Source organism: Hevea brasiliensis, chromosome 3 (assembly GCF_030052815.1).
Source record: "Hevea brasiliensis isolate MT/VB/25A 57/8 chromosome 3, ASM3005281v1, whole genome shotgun sequence".
NCBI classification, from domain to species: Eukaryota; Viridiplantae; Streptophyta; class Magnoliopsida; order Malpighiales; family Euphorbiaceae; genus Hevea; species Hevea brasiliensis.
Window position 1 is genome coordinate 49811765 of NC_079495.1, and position 23574 is coordinate 49835338.

The 23574-nt window shown below is 33.8% G+C and overlaps 1 protein-coding gene across 5 annotated transcripts in view; it reads left to right on the plus strand.

Annotated features, from left to right (window-relative positions):
* The window catches only part of LOC110660011 (uncharacterized), a 32266-nt gene extending 11270 nt beyond the window's left edge, over window positions 1-20996 (plus strand). Inside the window, exons 5-9 of one of the 5 annotated variants that reach the window (XM_021818147.2) lie at window positions 964-996; window positions 6903-6973; window positions 7509-7590; window positions 18631-18720; window positions 19098-19453. In XM_021818147.2, the coding sequence (XP_021673839.1) occupies window positions 964-996; window positions 6903-6973; window positions 7509-7590; window positions 18631-18720; window positions 19098-19151 (330 nt within the window). In that variant the 3' untranslated portion in view covers window positions 19152-19453. Of the gene's footprint in view, window positions 1-963; window positions 997-6902; window positions 6974-7508; window positions 7591-18630; window positions 18721-19097; window positions 19454-20853 lie in introns of those variants that run through there. The other 4 variants (XM_021818149.2, XM_021818150.2, XM_058144007.1 and 1 more) reach the window with 4 other exon arrangements.
* Window positions 20997-23574: the final 2578 nt, after the last annotated feature.

A 23574-nucleotide genomic window follows, 5' to 3' on the forward strand; every position in this document is an offset into this window, starting at 1 on the left:
CAGGCTGTGTGACATGCAGCTGTTCAATAATGGGCACCAGCATACCATCACACACCTTAGGGCATGTGAAAGACAGATCCACATACCCATGGGCATGTGTCCCTCAGTCCTGCAGCGAAAGTCAAGTTCAACAGCCCCAACACGTTAATTACATCTCCAAGTGGTTCCCCAGCAATCCTAACATGATCCAACTTGTTTTGGGAGATGTTTAACTTGATTTGCGAGAGTTTTTAGTTGCCAAATTAGTTTGTTTTATGTTTCCTTCTTCAATTGGGATTAGTTATTTAGTTTTCCTATTTCATCTAGGAATTAGTTTTTCCTATTTTATTTAAACTTCCTAATGTATTTAAGTTTATCTAAACTTCCTAGAAAGTAGATTTACTTATCAAATAGGATTAGGAGATTAAAATCTCTATAAATAGGCCTTAATTTTATGTATTTCAACTTTAGAGTTTGATTAATAAAAATCCAGCCAAGTATTTTACTATTTTCTCTCTATTTTCACTCTGTTTGTGGAGTGTATTTCTATTTGACCTTAATGCCGCGTTATTATTGGAGATAAAAATATATAAAAATACGTTGAATCTTGAAGCTGTAAAATTCTGGACCAGCACTAAGTTCATGAAATAAATATGCTTGTGAGATTATATAGAATATAATTATTCAATAATACCCTGATGAACCTATATAAAATCTAAATCATAATTCCAAGTTCCTTAAGTCTAAAAATTTGATATTTTCTTTGTTATTTGTCTAGTTGAAAATTTGGCCTTTAGGCTTATCTTCTTGATCCATGACAACTATAATCATGAATATATAACTGCAATGTGGTTCCACCTACGGTGTTCAGTAACTTCAATGCTTATATTTTCTTTTGAAGCCAGTGAATCTCTTCTTTTTTGCCTTTTCCTTCCTCTGTTTACAAGTTTGAACTCTATTTTTTGTCTTGTTTGCCTATCGCAGGATGAGTTTGAGTCATTAAGCCTTGAAACACAGGTACATCTTTTGTCCTTATTATTGCTCTTGCTTTTTGGCTACTTATGTTTATTTTGATTTGTGAGAAGTTCTCCTAAGGATTTGCAACTAGGGTCTTAATTATAGTCTGTTATGTATTTAATCATGCAATACATAATGGAATTGTAGCCTACCAATATGATCTTTACTTTTACACCTCTAGAGATTCAAATCTAGAAAGAAATGGTATTATATCGGGCATAGCGGCTCTATTGGCCATTACATCCTGTTTTGGTAGCACTGAAACGACCAAAATAGCCTGACAAAGGAGGAGAAAGATAAGAAAGAAGGGAAGGGTGAGGGAGATAAAAGGGAGGGCAATGTCATATGGATTTCTACATTTGTAGAAGAAGAATGAGGAGGAAAAGAAGAAGTACCTGGAACGACTTCTAGATTTCTAGGAGAAAGAAGCCACATTGTTGTTGAATATAAAAAATTATTTTGCTTTCACTCTTTTTTTATTTCATTTTTTTATGCCTAAGTTCTAAATATTTTTCTAAAATCTTTTTGGGTGTGAATTTCCATTTAAATTTGTATTTCAATTGTTACATTTAGTTTATATGTAAATACAAGTTAAAATTTTTAACACAAACTATTTGAAAATTTATTTCTTTTCACCGTACTCTTTTATATCATTTTAAAAAAAAAATGCCTTTTTGTAATAAATTATTTTATGACTTTTTTTGGTATATATTGTCGGTCATACAAGATTATAATGATATTTAGTTAAATTCTTTATTTAATGTTGATTCAAGCCATTTTGCTAGTTTTGTAAAACAATTCATGGAAGTGGTGGCATATTCTCAATATGATACTGCTTCCTATTCTATTATTTAAAACCCTGCTTTCAACTCAAGCAATTGGTAGAAATTTTTCTCCATTAGTGGGAGAGTTTCATGATAATTTTAAATTAATGGGGTGCTTTAGAGAGTTTTGGCAAGGGCTTAAATGATGGATTTGTTGAGGGGAGCTCTTCTCTTTCTCACTTTTCTAATGGGTGTTTTCTAGATTATCTTTTTTGGTGTATATTCACCATGTGACCTCAAATGTACATGCCACCTCCTTATTTGTCAATATATAAGTATGTAAATGGGGTGGTCTTTCTAGGCTATATAACTGCTTCTTTATGGATAATAAAATAAGCTTAGGTCTCTTCTTTGAATCTTTTGTAGTAGACTTTCTAAACCGTATGTGAGCCATCATGTAGTTTTAGATTTAGAATTTCTGGTCATGATGTGCCTTAGAGTTACAATTAAACAAAGAAGTTAGAATTTGCACAAGGACAATATGGAATTCGGCCAAACAAGGAACAAGCCAAACTTGCATAAACAATTGTAACAATAAGCATTCCCTAAGACCTAAAAGCACACGCTTAGAACTCTAGTAATCCAAAACAAACCAAAAACAACTCAAAAACAGTGAAAACAAAAAAAAGTAATTGAAACTTGTAACAATGCATGCCATTAAGAACTTTGGTGCACCAATTGGAACAACTCTAAAACTGAAACGCCCTTTGATGCACATGCCAGTTGAAGCTCTTGAACTTGAATAACTTGATTAGATCCCAATCCAAATAATTCTCTAAGCTAAGGATGCAATTGATGTTCACAGAAAGATAGAAAGAAGAAAAGACTAAGCACACACCACTTTTAGAGAAGATATAAGTGTAGGGGATAAGGCAAGCTCAAGGCTTATTTTATTAATGAATAAAATCAAAGTACAAGCCATAAGGAAAGGTCCATGCCTATTTATAGGCTTTACAAAATAAACTAAGTTCCTACTAGGAAAGGAAATAACTTAATAAAACCAGGAAAACTAAAACATAAACTAACTAGATCTAGGAAAATTAAAGACATAAACTAAATAGATAAACTACAAAGGAAATTAGTCCTCAATCTTGGCCATTGGATCTGCCACACACCATTGCATAATAGCCCTTGGATGTGTCACACGTTTTTGATGAAGATATGGATGAGAAAACAGATATGGATGAGAAAACTTCTCCTAGCTTGTATAGGTTTTGCAAGAGTTAAGATAAGTGTCTCCTTGATTTGTGCCTTCAAACTAGGATAACTAACTAAGATAACCAATCACAACCCTCCTTGCCATTCTACACGCCATGTAGGATTAAGATAGGATACTTGGTCTTTTTAACACACTTGGATAAGGGTTACTTCTCCTTTGTAGGCTAGGATTTGTAAGACAAGATGATAAATAAAGTTTCCTTAAATTTAGGCATAACATAAGGAAAAGGTAATTATCAATTTTATCTATTTGTAAATGAATAAACATAATACAAAACACATCCAAATACAGCCCATGTGCACTCCATTAGGGTTTTATTGGGCCCCTATATGCTCTTCCAAGGCCCACAAAGCCACTTTAACATGGACCTCCAAATTGGGTCTCTTTTAGGTTTGGTTCTTTTAACTCTAAATGAATTAAGTCTTTGGTCATAAGTCCAGCCCAAATCATTCCGTTTCACACACCTAGCAAGCCCTATAGCCAATTCTTGCTTCAACCCATGGTGTTCTACAAAGTGGCTCACATGTGCACCATGATGCGGCACATCAGGTCCTGTGTTGGTTGTCAATGGAAATGTGATGTAGACATTATTCTTACATATTTTCCTGTGAAAAACTAGGAAAGTGGTGAAAATTTTCATTTTAATTGAACATGCTCGGAAAAGTTCAAAAAATGAGATTTTTTTTCTTCCTAATATGATATGTGAATAGTTTTCATTATTGATAGGAGAAACAATTAAGCTTTCAATGAATAGTTCAGAAGCTTTGGCTATGACGAAGGTTTTTGTGCATAAGATGAAGGCCTAAGCTAAAGAGAACAACTATTAGTGAAAAACCCAAGAAAAGTCTCCTTTATTTTTATTGAATCTGAATTTAATGGCTTTCCTTAATGTTCTACTGATCTTCGTAGTCAAACAAAGACTCCACTTACTCTTGTTGCATAGAGCATGGTGCCACTTTTTTTGCAAAGTGTGGCAATAGTGTAATTTTCAAGATCTTTTACCCTCTGAAGAACTAAACAAGGAGAAGAAGAGATTTTGTTGACTAATTAGCTTGATTATTCCCTCAAGCAATGGGGTGTATATATAAAATTTTGGTGACCTGAAAGGGAAATATACAAAATAGTCCTAATTAAAGAATCCCTTAGTTTCGGGGATTCAATTTATATATATATATATATATATATATATATATATTGCTATTGCTATTATAATATTCCCCTTTAAACTGGAGCGTACATATTGTATGCTCTTAGCATGTTACAAATATAACCAATCCTAGACTTGCTAAGAGATTTAGTAAGAATGTATGTTAACTAATTATTTGAACTAACAAAGCTAGTAGCAATATACCCATACTCAATCTTTTGTCTAATATGGTGACAATCTATCTTTATGTGCTTTGTCCTCTCATGAAACACAGGATTAAAAGCAATATATAGTGGTGCTTGATTGTCATAAATCAATTTCATTTGTTCCTGACTTCCACACTTTTAACTCCTGGAGAAGTTACTTCAACTATATAAGTTTGAGCCCACAAGTGGCTAAGGCCATAGCCTGACAAACTACTTATGCATTTGATCTAGCCATCACATCTTGCTTTTTGCTTTTCTAGGATACTAGATTCCCTTTGATTAGAATGCAATATCCTGAATTAGACCTTCTATTTGAAGATCCAGCTTGGTCTGCGTTAGAATATCTGACAATCTGTATATGTCCTGTATCATCATACAAGAAGCCTTGCTCCTTTGATATACTTGAGAATCGAATTATTATATTCTAGTGACTATCACAAGGAGATTGTAGGAACTAGCTAACCACACTTATTGTGAAAGAAATATCTAGTCGTGTGATTGTGAGGTAATTTAGTTTACTAACAAGCCTTCGATACCGGCCAGGGTCTTTTAGAGGCTTCTCCTATCCAGGAACAAGTTTAACATTGTATCAACAAGTTTACAATCCAACATGCCCTTTTTTTTCCAGAATATCCAATGCATGCTTCCTTTGTGAAATGGCAATACCACTGTCAGATTGTGCCACTTCAATGCCTATGAAATATCTCATCTTTCCCAAATGTTTAATGTGGAAATGACTGGTGAGATGCCATTTGAGTTCAGTAATGCCTTCTTGATCATCACCTGTTATGATAATGTTATCAACATAAACTATCAAATAAATGTACTTGTCATGACAAGAATGTCGGTGGAAAACTAAATGGTTTGCTCCACTTTGATGCATCTCAAATTGTTAAACAACAGTACTAAACCATGCTCTCGGGGATTGCTTCAAACCATAAAGAGGCCAGCGTTGTCGACACAATGAAGTAGCACCTTTTTGGGCATTATTTCTCTCTCTCTCTCTCTCTCTCTCTCTCTCTCTCTCTCTCTCTCTTCTTCTTCTTCTTCTTTTTAAATAGTTTTTATTTATTTATTTTTTTTAAGTAAGGATTAGAAGGATTAAAAGTAGAGGGAAGGCACTTGGGAAGGTAGAAAGAAAAGCAACAAGTCTTTCAAAGTTGCTGAAGGCCTAAAAGGGCAAGAGAATACTTGATTAAAAAGACCCAAATGCAAGATCACTTAGGGAGACTAGCCTGACTCTAGCGAGAGAGGGAAGAATTTCTGGCTAGACATAATGGCTGGGGAAGGACCACTTGTTGGTGCGTGTATCGGGCCTAGAACAATTGTTGCGGCACATGGAGATTAATGGCCAAGATTTCGATGCTGGCTTTCTAGGTTCTATCTCACTGGTAGCTAGGGAATTGATTTGAATTGGTGGTGTAGTACACCTTCTCCTGGTAGGTGGCAAACAAGAACCCCATTGCCATTTTTCTTCAAAAGTAGATGAGCAAAGGAAGAGATAAAAATCAGGCCTTCTTAGGCTCTGATACCTTAAAAAGTTAGAGAAGAAGAAGAAGAAGAAGATATTTTGTGGAATAATTGGCTTGAATATTCCCTCAAGCTATGGGGTGTATGTATATACAATTTTGGCCTTTATTAAAATATATATATATATATATATATATATATATATATATATATATATATATATATATATATATAATTTTGGTGACTCTAAAATGGAAAATAAAAAATAGCCCTAATCAAGGAATCTCTTAATTTTAGGGTTTCAAATTATAACCATATATATCTATATATACATTCCTACTCTAACCGTAATAAATTGTTCCACTTATGAGATTAAATTTGGGAAAGTATTCCCATTGTATTCTCCATTTGAAGACCAAACTTTCTGGAACTGTTTTAAAATTGCTTATTGTTTCGAGTCTTGTAGACTTAGTTTCTAGTTCTCTTTTTATCTTCCTTTGTGGTGCTCTATTGAATATTTCCTTTCAAATTGTATCCGAAGGAGTGGGAAAAGATGGGTGGATGAATGTTTAGGATGAAGATCTAATGCTAGGGACTTTGCATACTGGTTCTGCTATAATTCCATAAAAGCAGACATAAAAATGGTTTGCTAATTTCTACTTGCAAAGTTTATATTAAGGCTTTATATAGATTCTTATAACTATTCATTTTCCAGGACTTCAATCAATAAAGATCTTGGAAGTGAAAATTGACTGATGATTACTTAACAAATTTGATGACTTTAAAAAAGCTAGAGGAATTTTTTGACAGTAATATTCTAGGGAAACCTCGTGGAGTGCATTTTGTTACTCAATTGGTAAACTAAAATCAAGCATGAGCCCTGTAAACTCTGATTGATTAATCTTCCAAGTTTTTTTCCCTAGAAATAAGATAATTATCCAAACTAAGAGGTTCTTAACTATGTTCTTCCTCAACTTATTATCATTATGCATGGCTTTTTTCTAATTTTCTTCTCACATCAATTGACTTATGTTTTACAGGTGGGAACAACTCTTTATACTGTGGACCAACTTGTGGAAGAACAATATCTGGACCCTCTATTTTTGAATAAGTAGGCATCATTTACTTTCTTGGTGATATAAATCTATAGTGGTGATTCATTAAAGAGATATCTATAGTTGAATTCTTATGTGGTCATATCTTAGCAATGTGATGTTTAATGTGGATAGTGGGTATGACATTCTTATTAAATTTGTGATCTGTTAGATTAGCCTAACAAGTGTTCTTTTTTATGATGAATTGTTATGTTTGAATAATGAATTTTTATCCTATTACTATGCAAATCCAAGAAAGAGGAAGATGGTACTTTTCTTTTCTTCTTCTTCTTCTTCTTCTTCTTCTTCTTTTTTGCTTGTGGGGTCTTTTACTTTTAGTGCTCATACTATAGTCGCTGGTGCTTGCCACATGACAATTAACTATCTTTAAAAGAAAATGGAAAGTGCAAGCCCCATAAAAAAAGAAAAAAAGAAGAGTTTTTGGATTGCTAAAATCAACATTTTATCTTGATTTGTATCTCTGAGTTTCTCATTAGTTTTATAAATTACTTTTGGTGGAGTTTTTATTTGCATATGGTTCCTTGTTTGCAGGACGAATGTAATGGATGTTGCATGCAATCTCTCAAGGGCAAAGAAAAATGAGATCCAGTTCTTGATGGGCATGTTGGAAAAGGTGAGTGCAACTTGCTATTAAAGTCTCACTATTTCAAAGTATAACTAAATGTGAATGGGTTGTATTGGTTGATGTTGTGGTCGGGTAAGCAGAATTGATATTTTTTTTGATTTGTTAAAAGAGAGTTTTGCCAGCATTTAGGAATTTGCATTAAAATCCCACTACTAAGCCTAGGTCTCTATGTTAACCATGTTTTTCAAACTTAGCCTGGTCAACGAACTAGTAAAGACAAAGAGTTAAGGGTTTAAAGTTTAACCAGTGTTAAATTTTAACTGATATAATATTAAATGTATTATAAAATTAATAACTTCTTTAAAAATAATAAAAATAATGAATTATTATAATTAGTAGTTTGATATATTTTATAGATAAAAATTGAAATAAATTTATTTAAATTTTAATATGTAAATACTTTTTTAAAAAATAATTTAAAATTTTCAAATGAAATTTTATATGATAATATTTTAAAATAAAAATGTATTTAGAATAAAATTTTCATAATAATAAATTTATTTATATCAATAAAAAAACAAATTTTAAGATATTAAAATTTAATAGAATAATATGTAGAGAAATTTTAAAATAAAAAAAAATTCATGATAATGTGCTAATAATATAAGTTACTATTAATTATTAATGAAATAATGAAATTTTTATTCATTTAGAATTATTAATTGGTACTCTCTCTCTCTCTCTCTCTCTCTCTCTGTATATATATATATATATATACAACTCAACTCAACTAAGTCTTTATCCCAAACATTTGGGGTCGGCTATATGGATTCGCTTTCTCCACTTTAAACAGTTTTGGGTTAAATCCTCAGAAATGTATAATGCTTCTAGGTCATGTTGTACTACTCTCCTCCAAGTCAATTTAGGTCTACCCCTTTTTTTCTTTCTATCCTCTAACCTAATGTGCTTTACTTGTCTAACTGGAACCTCTGTATATCTATGCTTCATATGACCAAACCACCTCAATCTCCCTTCTCTCAACTTATCTTCAATTGGCACCACTCCTACCTTTTCTCTAATACTCTCATTACGGACTTTTTCTAGTCTAGTATGGCCACTCATCCACCTTAACATTCTCATCTCTGCAACTCTTATCTTAGACGCATACGACTCTTTCAGTGCCCAACACTTACTACCATATAACATAGCCAGTCGTATGGCTGTATGGTAAAATTTTCCTTTTAACTTATTGGGAATCTTGTGATCACATAAAACTCCTGTGGCACGTCTCTACTTCAACCATCCGGCTTTAATCCTATGACTAACATCCTCCTCACATCCCTCATCTACTTGAAGGACTGAGCCTAGATATTTAAAGTGATTACTTTGGGACAGTATCACTCCATTCAAATTAACTCCTTCCCTATCACCAGTTTGGCCTTCACTGAACTTGCAATGCATGTATTCTGTCTTCATTCTACTTAACTTAAAACCCTTTGACTCTAGAGTACTTCTCCAAAGCTCTAGCTTTCTATTGACTCCTTCTCGTGTCTCATCTATCAGAACAATATCATCCGCAAACATCATGCACCAAGGAATACTCTATTGTATATGTTTCATCAATTCATCTAAAACTAATGTAAAAAGGTAAGGGCTTATGGCTAATCCTTGGTGTAATCCAATTGAGATCGGAAATCTCGTGTCCCCTTCCACTGTGCGCACAATAGTAGTTGCTCCTTCATACATATCTTTCAACACTTGTATGTGCCTAATAGATACCATCTTTTGTTCTAACACATTCCATAAGACATCTCTTGGAACGCTATCATAAGCCTTCTCCAAATCAATAAAAACCATGTGTAGATCTTTCTTCACATCTCTATATTTCTCCATCAAGCTTCTAATAAGAAAGATCGCTTCCATAGTTGAACGACGGGGCATGAAACCAAATTGATTGAGAGAGATAGAAGTATCATGACGTAGTCGATGCTCCACAACTCTCTCTCACAACTTCATAGCATGACTCATGAGTTTAATTTCCCTATAGTTTGAGCAACTCTGTATGTCTCCCTTATTTTTAAAAATAGGTACTAAAATACTCCTCCTTCGTTCATCAGGCATTTTCTTTGAGTTTAGAATCTTATTAAATAATTTAATTAACCATGTCACTCTCATATCTCCCAAACACTTCCACACTTCAATTGGTATTTCATCGGGTCCACAGACTTTACCCACTTTCATTCTCTTAAGTGCTTCCTTTACTTCTAAAGATCTAATCCTTCTAGTATAATTCACATTCTTTTCTATTGTTCTATAGTCTATATTCACGCTATTACCATTTTGACTATTATTAAAGAGATCATTAAAATAATTTCTTCATCTTTTTTTAATGTCCTCATCTTTCACCAACACTTTTTCTTCTTTATCCTTAATGCACCTAACTTGATTGAGATCTTGACATTTCCTTTCTCTCCTCCTTGCTAATCTATAAATATCTTTCTCCCCTTCTTTAGTTCCAAGTTTCTCATATAACTTTTCAAAGGCATGTGCTCTTGCTTGACTACCTACCTTTTTTGCCTCTTTCTTTGCTATCTTGTACTGTTCATATGCCTCATTATTATCACATTTAGGTAATTTCTTAGACCATTCCCTTTTTCTCTTCACTACCTTTTGTACTTCCTCATTGCACCACCATCTCTCTTTTGAGGGTGGTCCATGTCCTTTAGACTTTCCAAGTACTTTTTTAACTACTTCTCTAATCTTTGATGCCATCTGTATCCACATATCATTGGCCTCCATATCCAGCTTCCATACTTCGGACTTGAGAAGCTCATTTTTGAACTTCACTTGCTTTACTCCTTTGAACTCCCATCACTTTGTTCGAGCTACACTATTTCTTCTGACCTTACTTGAATTGTTCCTAAACTTGACATCCAAGACCACCAACCGATGTTGACTTGTTAAAGCCTCTCCTGGAATGACCTTGCAATCCTTGCATAGAGCTCTATTTGTCTTCCTGGTTAAGAGGAAGTCGATTTGGCTTCTATGTTGTCCACTTTTGAAAGTCACTAACTGTGACTCTCTTTTTATAAAGTAGGTATTTGCTAGTATTAGGTCGTATGCCATAGCAAAATTCAGGATATTTTTTCCCTCCTCATTTTGACTGCCAAAACCAAAACCTCCATGAACATTCTCATAACCTTGTCTATCACTTCCTACATGTCCATTCAAATCTCCACCAACGAAAACATTCTCTTCATTCGGTATGCTTTGCATTAAATCATTCATATTTTTCCAAAATCTTTGTTTACTCTCACTGTCTAGTCCTATTTGTGAGGCATAAGCACTAACTACATTTATTTTTTCTCCTTCTAGTACTAGCTTTACTAGTATAATTCTATCTTCTACTCTTTTCACAGCTATTACTGCGTCTTTCAATGTCCTGTCTATGATTATGCCCACTCCGTTCGTGTTTCTCTCCTTTTCGGTAAACCACAGTTTGTACTATGAATTACCTACTTCCTTACTTTTCTCTCCTACCCATTTAATCTCATGAATGCAAGCAATATTCACCCTCTCCTTTTCAAGGTATCCACAAGCTCTATTAATTTTCTTGTAAGTGATCTAACATTCCAAGTGTCAACCCTGATCCCCCTCCTATCCTGTTCCTTCCTAATTGGTCTCCTTCTATGATATCTTCTATTATTTTCTATGTCTATCTTGTGTTCTGTTCTACTATTTGTCCTGTGGACTAACTTTTTTACCCACACCCGTCCATGATGTGGGAACCCTTGCTCACTTAACACCACACCTAAGCGTCGGCATGGCGCGTCGCTTTCGATGAACGCCTTACTCCCTATTACATATCAGAGAAGAAGACTAAGGCAGAATAAGGGTTAGTTGAATGAGCTGTAAGTGGTAGGAGAATAGTTGTCAAGTAGCTGTCAAGCAGTTAGTTGTATGAATTGTATTTGGCAGGAAAATGGTTGTCAAATAGCTGTCAAGTAGTTATAAACTCTATTGTAGTTCATTGTAAAGGCATTCTGATGCTTTCTCAAGAAATAACAATTCTCTCTCTTTTTTGATTCTATTTCTCTCTCCCTATTTCTTCTTCTTCCTTCCTAAATTCTTCTAATTCTTCTCTGTTAGGGTTTCACTCCTAACATTTGGTATCAGAGCTTTAAGGAGGGGAAACTGAGTGGGTAATTCATTGTTGCAGATCGTAACAATGACTAGATCTGTTGTAATAGGTCCTGAGATGGTCAAGTTGGCAGAATTGGAGGAGAAGATGAGAAGTTTCTCAGATCAGATAGAGAAAATGCAGGAGCAAATTAATCAGTCAGCTGGGGATAATGATGCATTGTGAGGGGATATGAGAGCCTTTATGAGCAAATTGAGCAAGGATAAAGGAATAGGAGATGTTGTTGGGGAAGTTGGTGCCGGATCTGGCATTAGAGAAGCCGAGGATAGGGGACTGTTACCCACACCTCCTGTTAATCAGCAGTTGAAGGATCAAGAAAGTTATGGAAATAGCTATAACAATGAAGGTATGAATCTCTTTTTGCCTAAAATTGAACTGGTTACTTTTGGGGGAAAGGAACCTAGGGTTTGGTTACGGAAATGTGTGAAATATTTTGAGGTTTACAAAGTACCTAAGGACCAAAGGATTGGAATTGCTAGTTTGTTTTTGGTTGATAGGGCAGATGCTTGGTTTCAAAACTGGAATAGAGGGGAAAACCATTCTTGGGAGGAGTTTGAAAATGGAATTTGCTGTAGATTTGGGGAAAAAGGGTTGGAAGATATTGTGGAAGAATTTATGAAGCATAGGCAAGAAAATTCCTTTGAAGAATATCAAGATATCTTTGAGGATTTGAGGATAAGGATGGAAAGGGTTATGCCACATTTGGGAGAAGCTTATTTTCTTTCTGCCTTTATTGGAGGGCTTAAGGATGAAATTAGATTAATGGTGAGAATGATGAAACCAACTACTTTAGTTGATGCAATAGAGATTGCTAGGCTGCAAGAATAGTTATGGGATACAAAAAAGAATAGAACCTTCAATAAAACCTTCAATTACAACCCAAGATCTGTAACTTCCAATTTCACTCCATATAATTCCTACTCTAAACCTAATCAATTGTTTCCTTACCCCCCTAAACCACCAAATCCAGATTTGACCAGTAAAGCTCTAAATTCTGCTCCTACTACCAGTAAACCAACTTCTATTGGAAGTACTTCTTTTGTTAACCAAAATTCCAATACTAATCTTACCAAATCTACTGTCCAGAACAACTCAAACTCCAGATTCCAATCCAAACCCTGTTATAAATGTGGAGACAAATATTTTTCAGGCCATCAATGTAAAACTAAGACATTAGCAGCTTTGCAAGTTGGAGAGCAAGAAGATGGGAATGGAGAGGAGGTTTGGCATGAGGTGACAGAGGAAATGGAAGATGTAGGTGATCAAAGAGAACTTATGCTTTCTGTTCATGCAGTAGAAGGGAGTGAAGGGGCAGAAACTATTAGAATTTTAGGGATCCATAAAAATAGAGAAATGGTGATTTTAATTGATAGTGGCAGCAATAGTAGTTTTATTGACAAGAAAGTGGCTGAGGAACCTAAGTTGGAGTTGGTGGATATACCTGCTACAACAATAGCAGTAGCTGATGGAAGAAAATTGAAGTGCAGTCATCAGTGTCAGCAGTTTATGTGGAAAATTCAGTCCTATAAGTTTCAATTTGACTTTAGAATATTAGCATTGGGGAGTTTTGATATGATTTTGGGAGTGGATTGGCTTAGGAGCTTTAATCCAGTGCTTTTTGATTTTAGAGCCCGTAGGATCTCCTTTATGAAAGAAGGAAAGGAAGTGGTTTTATAAGGACTGAAATTGCAAAGGGGGAAAGGGAAGGTTGCTGTGTTGTGTCATTCTAATGACTTATTTGGAAGAAATGGAGTGGATTTTCAATCTCCCTTACTTTATATAGTGGAGTCTCAAGTTGGATCATCTTCAACACCTAAAAAGGAGGCATTTGGTGAAGTTGCAGTAGCAAATTTGGGACTGCAATCTATGTTAAAGAAATATTAGGAGGTTTTTAAAGAACCTCAGCAGCTGCCACCATTCAGAAGTTACAACCATGCTATCCCTTTGTAGCCTAATACACAACCAATTAATATTAGGCCATATAGGTATCCCTATTATCAAAAGGCTGAAATTGAGAAGTTGGTTTCAGAGATGTTAGCTTCCTCAATAATCTAGCCAAGTACAAGCCCTTTTTCATCGCCAGTACTTTTAGTTAAAAAAAAAAAGATGGCACATGGAGGTTTTGTATAGACTACAGAAGGTTGAATGAGAAGACTGTTAAGGACAAATTTCCTATCCCCATTATTGATGACTTGTTGGATGAATTAAATGGGGCCAAGTACTTTTCAAATATTGATTTGAGGGCTGGTTATCATCAGATTAGAATGGAGCCTCAAGATGTCCCTAAGACAGCATTTAAAACTCACCATGGTCACTTTGAATTTAATGTCATGCCATTTGGACTGATAAATGCACCAGCCACATTCCAAGCCTTAATGAACCAGATCTTCCAACCTCATTTAAGGAAATTTGTGCTAGTATTTTTTGATGACATTCTTATTTTTAGCAAGGATTGGGAATCTCATTTGCAGCATTTGGAGGAGGTTTTTAAGATCTTGAAAGAGCAACAGCTTTATGCTAAACAATCCAAGTGTTCCTTTGGGCATACAGAAATAGAGTATTTGGGGCACATTATAACTGCTAAAGGTGTCGCTACTGATCCAAAAAAAATTCAGGCTATGCTGCAATGGCCAACTCCAATTTCTGTTAAACAATCGAGGAGTTTTTTGGGGTTGACGGGGTACTACAGGAAGTTTTTATAAACTATGGCATAATTAGCAAACCTTTTACTGATCTTCTCAAGAAAGACTCATTTCAATGGTCTGAGAAAGCTCAAGAAGCATTTGATACTCTTAGAAGAGCCATGACAGAAGCACCAGTACTTGCCTTGCCAGATTTTAATCTCCCTTTCATTGTTGAAACTGATGCAAGTAATTGGGGTATAGGGGCTGTTCTCCAACAAAATGGCCATCCACTAGCTTATATTTCCAAAGCTTTTAGTCCTAGAAGTCAGTCCCTATCTGTGTATGAAAAGGAGTTATTGGCAATTACTTTTGCCATTTCTAAGTGGAGGCATTATCTTGAGCAAGGTCAGTTCTTTATTAAAACTGACCATGAGAGCATCAAATACTTGCTGGAGCAGAGGTTACATTTTCTAAGTTTCTTAGGTCTTGATTATAAAATTTTATATAGAAGAGGGGTTGAAAATAAGGCTGCTGATGCCCTATCTAGGAGACCAGCAAGACAGGAGTCCTTTTGTGGTGCTATACACTCTTCTATTTCCCCTACATGGATGGATAATCTCATTCAAAGTTATGATAAAGATTGCAAAGCAACTCAATTGGTGCAGCAGCTATCTTTAGACAATAATGCTCATCCAGGGTTTAAATTAAGGAATGGTGTTCTTTATTTTCAAGATAGGTTGTATGTGGGTTCTACTAAAACTTTGAGGAAGCAGTTAATCAAATTATACCATAATAGTGCTCCGGGGGGACACTCAGGAGTAAATGTGACCTATTTGAGGCTCAAAAAGCATTTTTTCTGGCCTAGGATGTTAAGGGATATCATGGTATGGATTCAACAATGTGACAAATGTGCACGATGCAAAAGTGAACATTGTGCTGCACCAGGATTATTACAGTCATTGCCTGTTCCTACTCAAGCATGGCAACACATTACAATGGATTTCATTGACCACTTACCAAAGTCGAAAGGGAAAGACACCATCCTAGTGGTAGTGTGTAGATTCACAAAGTATGGTCACTTCATACCTTTGGCTCATCCATATACTGCTGCTGCAATAGCTAAATTGTTCTTGGATAATGTGTTTAAACTTCATGGAGCACCACTTACTATTGTCAGTGATAGGGACAAAGTTTTTACAAGCCTATTTTGGAAGGAGTTGTTCAAATGCATGGGCACTACTTTGTCTTATAGCTCTGCCTATCATCCTCAATCAGATGGGCATACCGAGAGACTTAACCAGTGTCTAGAGGCTTATCTACGATGCATGGTTCATCTCAAGCCATCAACTTGGTGCAATTGGCTTTCACTTGCAGAGTGGTGGTATAATTCATCCTCCCATAGTGCCATTAAGATGTCACCTTTTGAGGCTTTGTATGGCTATAAACCATCATTCCTTCCAATCATTCCTTCTGACTTGCCCTCTGTGGGAGCAGTGGGGGATTTTTTTACAACAGAGGTAGCAGCTGGATCAATTGCTTAAGGAGAATTTGCAGATGGCTCAAAATAGAATGGTGCAGCAAGCTAATAAGCATAGGTCTGAAAGGGAATTTATGGTGGGAGATTGGGTTTATTTGAAGTTACAGCCTTATAGGCAAACTTCTGTGGCATTAAGACACAATTTGAAGCTTTCTCCCAAGTATTATGGGCCTTTCCAAATCCTAGCTAAGATTGGGACAATGGCCTATAAGCTTCAGCTACCTCCTACTTCTTCAATCCATCCTGTATTTCATGTGTCTATGTTAAAGAAAAAGTTGGGCAGCAATATTGTTCCCCTTTCTGAATTACCTACAGTGCATGAAAATGCTGTGATAGTAGCTCCAGAACAGGTTCTTCAAACTAGAACCATTACTAGAGATCAACACTATGTTTTTCAGGGGTTAGTCAAGTGGTTGAACCTTCCTGTAGAAGATGCAACTTGGGAAGACTATTCTTTTATTGTGAACCAGTTTCCAGAAGTTACACTTTCTTGGGGACAAGAAAGTTCTAATGGGGGAGGTATTGTTACATATCAGAGAAGAAGACTGAGGCAGAATAAGGGTTAGTTGAATGAGCTGTAAATGGCAGGAGAATAGTTGTCAAGTAGCTGTTAAGTAGTTAGTTGTATGAGTTGTATTTGCGGGAAAATGGTTGTGAAATAGCTGTCAAGTAGTTATAAACTCTATTGTAGTTCATTGTAAAGGCATTCTGATGCTTTCTGAAGAAATAACAATTCTCTCTTTTTTCTGATTCTATTTCTCTCTCCCTACTTCTTCTTCCTTCCTAAATTCTTCTAATTCTTCTCTGTTAGGGTTTCACTCCTAACACACCCTTGCATATTTCTCACTACACCCGGGCTTCAATGTAGCGCGTCGTAAGTAGAGAACGCCCCAATGTTTATATCATTTGAATCCATATCATAAGGTGTGACGAAATTTTTACGCTGGTTGTCACCTACAGCAACCCTCCTCCTTTATCCAGGCTTGGGACTGGCTAAGCGCAAACTACTTAGGCGGAGTTCTCTCTCTCTCTCTCTCTCGCTATATATATATATATATATATATATATATATATATATATATATATATATATATATATATATAATTGGAAAGAAAGATTCCAACTTTTGGTTGTGAGCATCATCAAATTTCATCAACTGATCCAGCTTCAAGTCCTCCATCCAGTAGCAGTCACTCTAAATTTTTTTATGAGAAAGCCAACCAACAGGTTTAAGCCCTCCGTGTTTACTGGTTTGCTTGTTCGTTCTGATTCAAAGCAGGTTTGTGGAAAACAGTGTTTATGGGTAAAGTGAACTAGACTAAACTACAATTCCTAGTTAAACGTGTCTGACAGGCCAATCTGGTTTAGTTCTAGAAACCATTGTGTTAGTTGGGAAATTCTCTTTGACTTAGAAGTGCAGAAGACAGTCAACAAGTTCCATTTGTTGAGCTTGAGGTTGCTTCCACTAAAATGGCTTTATATTCTCTTTTAAATTGTGTAGCTAGTGGATGTGGGATTCTAACATTCTCTTCTCAAGTGCAACTGAAATAGACTTCAGTTTATAGGTCCAATTGTCGCTTATGTTGCATGTGGTAACTTATCTAGAGTTTGGCCTCTTACGGGTCTAGTTCTTTTTACTAGCTCATGAATCCCCTTGGATCTAGCTCATTGTGGCATTGTCCACCATGCTTTTTTAGGTCCTTGATTGTGGCCTACTCTAATATTTAAATCCAAAAACTAATCTAGTTTTACGGAATTTTCATAAAACTTAGTAGGTCTTCTCACAAGGAAGAAGTCTATTTGACTAATCTTTTGCTCTCGTTTAAAAAAATTCAAATTTGGTTCCTTTTAAAGAGTTGTGTATTTGCTAAGATTAGATAATAAGCCTAAGCAAAATTCAAAATAATGTTTCTATATTCATACCTATTACAGAAATTATTGATTTGTGCACCCCATCATATCCTTTCTTATAAGGTTCCACATGCCCATCTAGACCTCATCCAATAAAAAAGTTTGTCCTCAGATATTGCTGGAATTAATTCATCCATAACTGCAATTCTATGGACTGGATGCCATGTGCCAACATTAGTTAATAACTTGGTTGGCTGCTTTATTGTAGTTAAGAGAAACACCCATTCCGTTTTTGTCTTTCTAATAAATTTTAGTTGGGAGAATTACAAAAATCCATGAAGTATATCCTAAAAGATATTTTGGTCTATTGTAGTTAAGAGAAACACCCACCCCTATGTTATAGTCCTTCTATAGAGCATTGCATGATTTCTTCCCTATGTTACTAAACCTACTCTTGTTCTTGTTAAGTCAAAATGCAATGAAAGAAAAAGGCAAAGAAAAAGGGCATATTTCCTTCAATTAAAAAATAAAGGAAAAATAATTACTGTTTACTCTTAACACCTTTCATTGAATTAGGCATTTAAGGCAGGACTAAAGCATTTGTTTGAAAAGTGGAGGACAAAAACTAAAGAACCTTCATCATTTTTGTGCTAGAGGCTGATTTAATAATGGCTCAAGGTTCTTTGGGTAAACTCAGAACTCAGGAGAGCAATGTTTTTGTACTTTTACTTGGCTACCATTTATATTCATCTGGCATTAACCCGCTTAAAAGCAGTTTGCCACCTGTATTAGTTCAGGATGAAACCTTATGTTACTGTTGAGAGTGCTGCATTAAGATGCGTTTGTGCACTGAGATTTCCGTCTTTGTTTAATAGGCTGAAGAGCAGAATAGCCTCATCCGAGCTCGTCTTGAGCAACTCAAGAAAAGGAGGCAAAATGTCACTGGTACAACAGATGTTGAGAAGGTGTGACACTTCTTTCTTTTACCTTGAATCCTAAATGCATAAAGAAGGAAAAAAGAACAAGGGGTGATGATACTTTATCATTAGGGCCAGACCCATATGGTTAAATTGATCGTTTTCTCTTACCTTTTTTCCTTTTCTTATTTTTCATATTTCTTCTAAAAGAGATGGCTTTGATTTGACTAAATAAGAGCATAATGTTGATAATGGAGAGAATATTCTGGTGTCGACGATAGCGCTGGGAGTTTCACTACCCAAAGAAAAATGTTTTAACAAAAGCTATTGTTGAACCCATATGTTTGATGCTTTTTCTTTTTTTATTTATTATTATTATTTTTTTAACTGGCTAGAAGCTCAAATGATGTGCATCTAACTTTCAGAAGTGGAATTATGCAGTTGAGAAATGGAATTTTGAATTATTAGACATCCGTTGATGGGCCATAAGGAATGCAACTGGTGGATTAAATGTATTGTGTTATGGTAAAACTTTGTGAGCAGAAGTATATGTCAAACTTCGCAAGCAAATGTGTATTTTAGATAAATCAGAATTTCATTATGGGGCTACTTATACACAATTATCTAAGCATGTTTATAATCTGTTGTACATCAGGATTGAGTTCCTTTTCCAAATTGAACCCCTGAACTTTCCGAACGAGCTTGAATCTATGCCCATTGTTAGGGCCTCTTAAGCAACTAAATCATTATGAGTATCTATTTTCCTCTTCTTCTGCTTTGAGTTTTAGCTCCTTAATCAGTTTGTTAGTTTACACTGCTTGGATTTAGGGAAAATAAAAAGAAATTTTGGAGGAAAATAATCTTATTTTCTATTCATTTTATGTTTGATTGGGAAGAAAAATGAGAGAACGAAAATTTGAAAGGAAAATAAATTTTAAGTTCCGTTTGTTTTATAAAAAATAATTTATATATGAAAAATTTTTTTTATGGAAAATATTTTAAAAAAAAAGTCTTTAAAAATATTTTTCTTTATTTGATTGTAATATTAAATTGATGATATATATTTATTTTATATATATATAAATGTGTTCACATTTTAATAAGATTATTAAAATTTAAAAAATAGAATATAATTTCCTCTTTTAAAAATAAGTCATTTTTTTAAAAAATGATTTAATTTTCTCTAAAATATTGATTAATTTTTCTGAGTATTCTAAGAATCAAAAAATGAGAAATATTTTTTTCAGTAAAACAATCAGAGCCTCGTAGTCTACTCATTTTCTCTCCAAATTAGGAGGGAGGAAAATGATAAAATCACTAATATGTTATATATCGGCTAAATGACAAAAAATTAAAACATTTACGTTAATTATAATTTTAATTAAATCTTTTAATTTTCTCAATTTAATCATAAATTTTTCTTATTATTTTTAATTTTAATAATAAATTTAATTAAAAATAATTAAATTCATCGTTTAGTTGTTTTTTTAACTAATTTACTTAATTTTATTGATTTATTTAATAAATTTAATATTTTTAGTAATTTTAATGGACTTTCTATTGAGAAATAAAATATAATAATTAAATAATATATTTATCTTAATTTTTTTTCTCTCCTTACTATTATACTTGTTAGTTTACAATTTTTCTCATTATATTGTCTCAAATTTAAGGTCTAATAAATAAAAAAAATTCAAATGTTTAAACATAAAATATTAATAAATGATATAACAAAAATAAATCTAATTATAATTTAAAAAATAATAAGTATTTAATTCAATAAAATAATATTTTTATTTGATTTATTTGAGAATAATTATTAAAATAATTGACTAATATTAATAATATTGATAAATATTTGAATTATTTTTATCAATTAAATCATCTATAAATCATCTAGTTAAGCTAATTGCTAAATTAAAATTAATATGAAAGTTTGGAACTAAATTGATAAAATTAAAAAGTTTTGCTAAAATTGAAAATTCTTATAAAGATTTAGATTTTTTTTAATTATTTGGCTTTATATATATATATATTTAAAATAGGGATAAAATTATAATCTCATTATTCAAAATTTACTTTCAATATTGTCCTCTATATATCTAAAAATGACAACGAAATTTCCCCTATTCTTTTATTTTTCTTCCAAGAAAGAGGCAAGAAGTTTGTGGTACTTTGCAGGTTCACCGTTCATCATTTGACTAGGAGCTCTCCATACATCAATTAAGGATGCCTTAGTCACGTTCATAAAGACCATACAGAATTCTAATTCCCGGGACTTCCAAGTTTGCCCTTAAACTCTCAGCAGATATTTTTGATAGCTTTCCAAAACTCCTTCGATTTAAAATAATAATAATAATAATTTTCATTCAAAGGATATATATATATATATAGACGTATGAGTCTCATTCTTATAGCTAATCAATATTTTCTAAAACCATTTTATCCTTATTGTTCATTTGATTAATTTAGTCCATTGTCTTACATTTATTGTTTTGTTTTGTTTGGCATTGGTTTGAGTTTCTGTATAATTTTAATGAATAATTTCAAAATATTATCTTTTGATTTTGCTCTTTCTTGAAAAAGGTTATTTTTCATCAAATCAATTGCTTGAGGTTAATCCGTTAATTAGTTTCATAATAAAATTTTGTTAATTAATATTAAAAACTAGTTCCATGATTCCATTTTAGTATTTTATTAATTAGTATTAAAAGTAAACATAATGGTTTCGTACTTTAACACTTAAGCAATATACTAAAATTAATTCTTTATTATTAATTATGAAAAGAAAATATAAATTAATATAATTTATTTTTTGTCAACACTTGACTCCACGGATTGGATCGGCACTAAGATTTGGGTTAGTATAAAACTCTCGAAACCCATAGTAAGTCTCATTATTTTCAAACCCATAATCAAACCTAAACTTAAAGCCCATCATATCAATCTAGGCCAACTCAACCCATTAGCTATCACATATACATAGTTAGAGAGCTCAGCTCAACCCTAACATTTAATGTGTATAGACCATTTAATATCATTAATTTTATTAATTAATACAATATATATATACACTACTATCACAATGGAGTTCTAAAAATATAGTAAATACTTAAATGAATATATGGACCATCCATCGAATCTCATCCGCACATAGCACTTCCTTTAGCTTTTGCTTGCTCGAATTACTTTCCTCCCCTAACTTTCTTCATACTATCAATAGGTAATGGATCTTATTCCATTGCTACTAACTCCACCTTGGCAACAGGGAACAGACAAAGTTTGATCCAGATCTTGAAACTTTGAGCTCCTTGTTTTGACTCATGACATTGCCCCAAACTATGGCATGCTTTAGGTCTTTCACTTGTGGGTTCTATATCTTGACAACTATTCTCAATGATGTGGTCCTGCTATGGGCTTTCTAATCTTACCTTTTAGTTCATCTTGCTTACTTTGCCCAAAATAGCACGTTGCCTACTCTATTTTTGGACTAAGTTCTCCTTACTCTTGTCCTATTCTAGGCCTTTTAATTTGTCCTTTAATCCACCTCTTTTATCTTAACCATATTAGAACTTTAACTACCCTATTCCTTAATTCCATTCTTCTTCCTAACTTGATAGCTATACTAAATGATTGTACCCTTCAATGTCCCTGCCAAGATATCACACCTTTGTACTACTTAGACTTTGTTTTCTGACCACTCCAGTAAGCATTTCCACTAGCATTTGAGTTACTTTCCCATTGCATTTGAAACCAATATACTTCTATACTTCTTCTCTCTACTTAACTATAGACTACCCTCTTCTACCTTAAGGAAAGGATCTACTGGTTCCTGTTGGAGCGAAAGCATGGTGATTAGTTCATTAGAGTATTGAATTTCAAAAATTTTCTTTTAGGGTTACATGCATAATGCCACATATCTTATGTACCTAATTAATTTCAATGCTCACTTGCATATTAAAAATACTTTTAATTTATATTAGAATTTATGTTTACCATTCAAAATTGACAATTAATAAATTAATTCATTTAAACCCTAGTTTAAAAAAGGAGTTTGAGCACTAACCACTTTGATGCAATATGAATGCAATTGGCACCTTTAGGAAGTTCCTAGGACTCCAAGTGTTGTCCCTCTAGCTTGTCCACACCAAGATTACCAATGGGCAGCCCCCAAATCAGCTTCTCAAGCCTTGCCAACCAATTATAATTTGAGTTTTTGACTTTAGAGAGGTTATATGTGTGTATAGGACACTAGAAACAATTTCTAGCAATTTTAATTCAAAGGGAATGGAGTGATTCTCTTTGAATTGATGAGAAAGCAAGAAGAGGAGAGGGAGAGAAAAGTGTGCTGCCACCCTTGAGAGGCTAGAGAGAATGTTGTGTTTCTTCTTTTCTTTTCCCTTTTATAATTAGGTCACTTAGTCACTTAAACCCTATGCCACATGTCACCACCACATTGCATCTTATTTTTTAATTGACTTAATCACATTAAGCCAAGTGTCAAAGCTAGACTTAATCTTGACTTTGATCACCTTGCATGATAGGAAGACAAATGGAAAACTTATATGATGCCATGTGTCACCATCTCATGGTGCCATGTGTCACCATCTCATGGTGCCATGTGTCACCATCTCATGGTGCCACATGTCACCATGTGAAATGATCAAATTACCCTTATGTTGTAATTTTGAGTTCTCAACCCAAAATCATTATTTCTCCTTTTCAAATCAATTTATATCAAATATAAATTAATTAATTAATCTCCATTAATTAATTTCTCACCATTAAATTCATATTTAAATACTTTAAATATAACTTTAACTTATACTATACATCCAATAACCTAGATTTGGTTTCAAGCAATGCTAGGGACTTTGAAATCTTATTGCAAACCAAATCTAT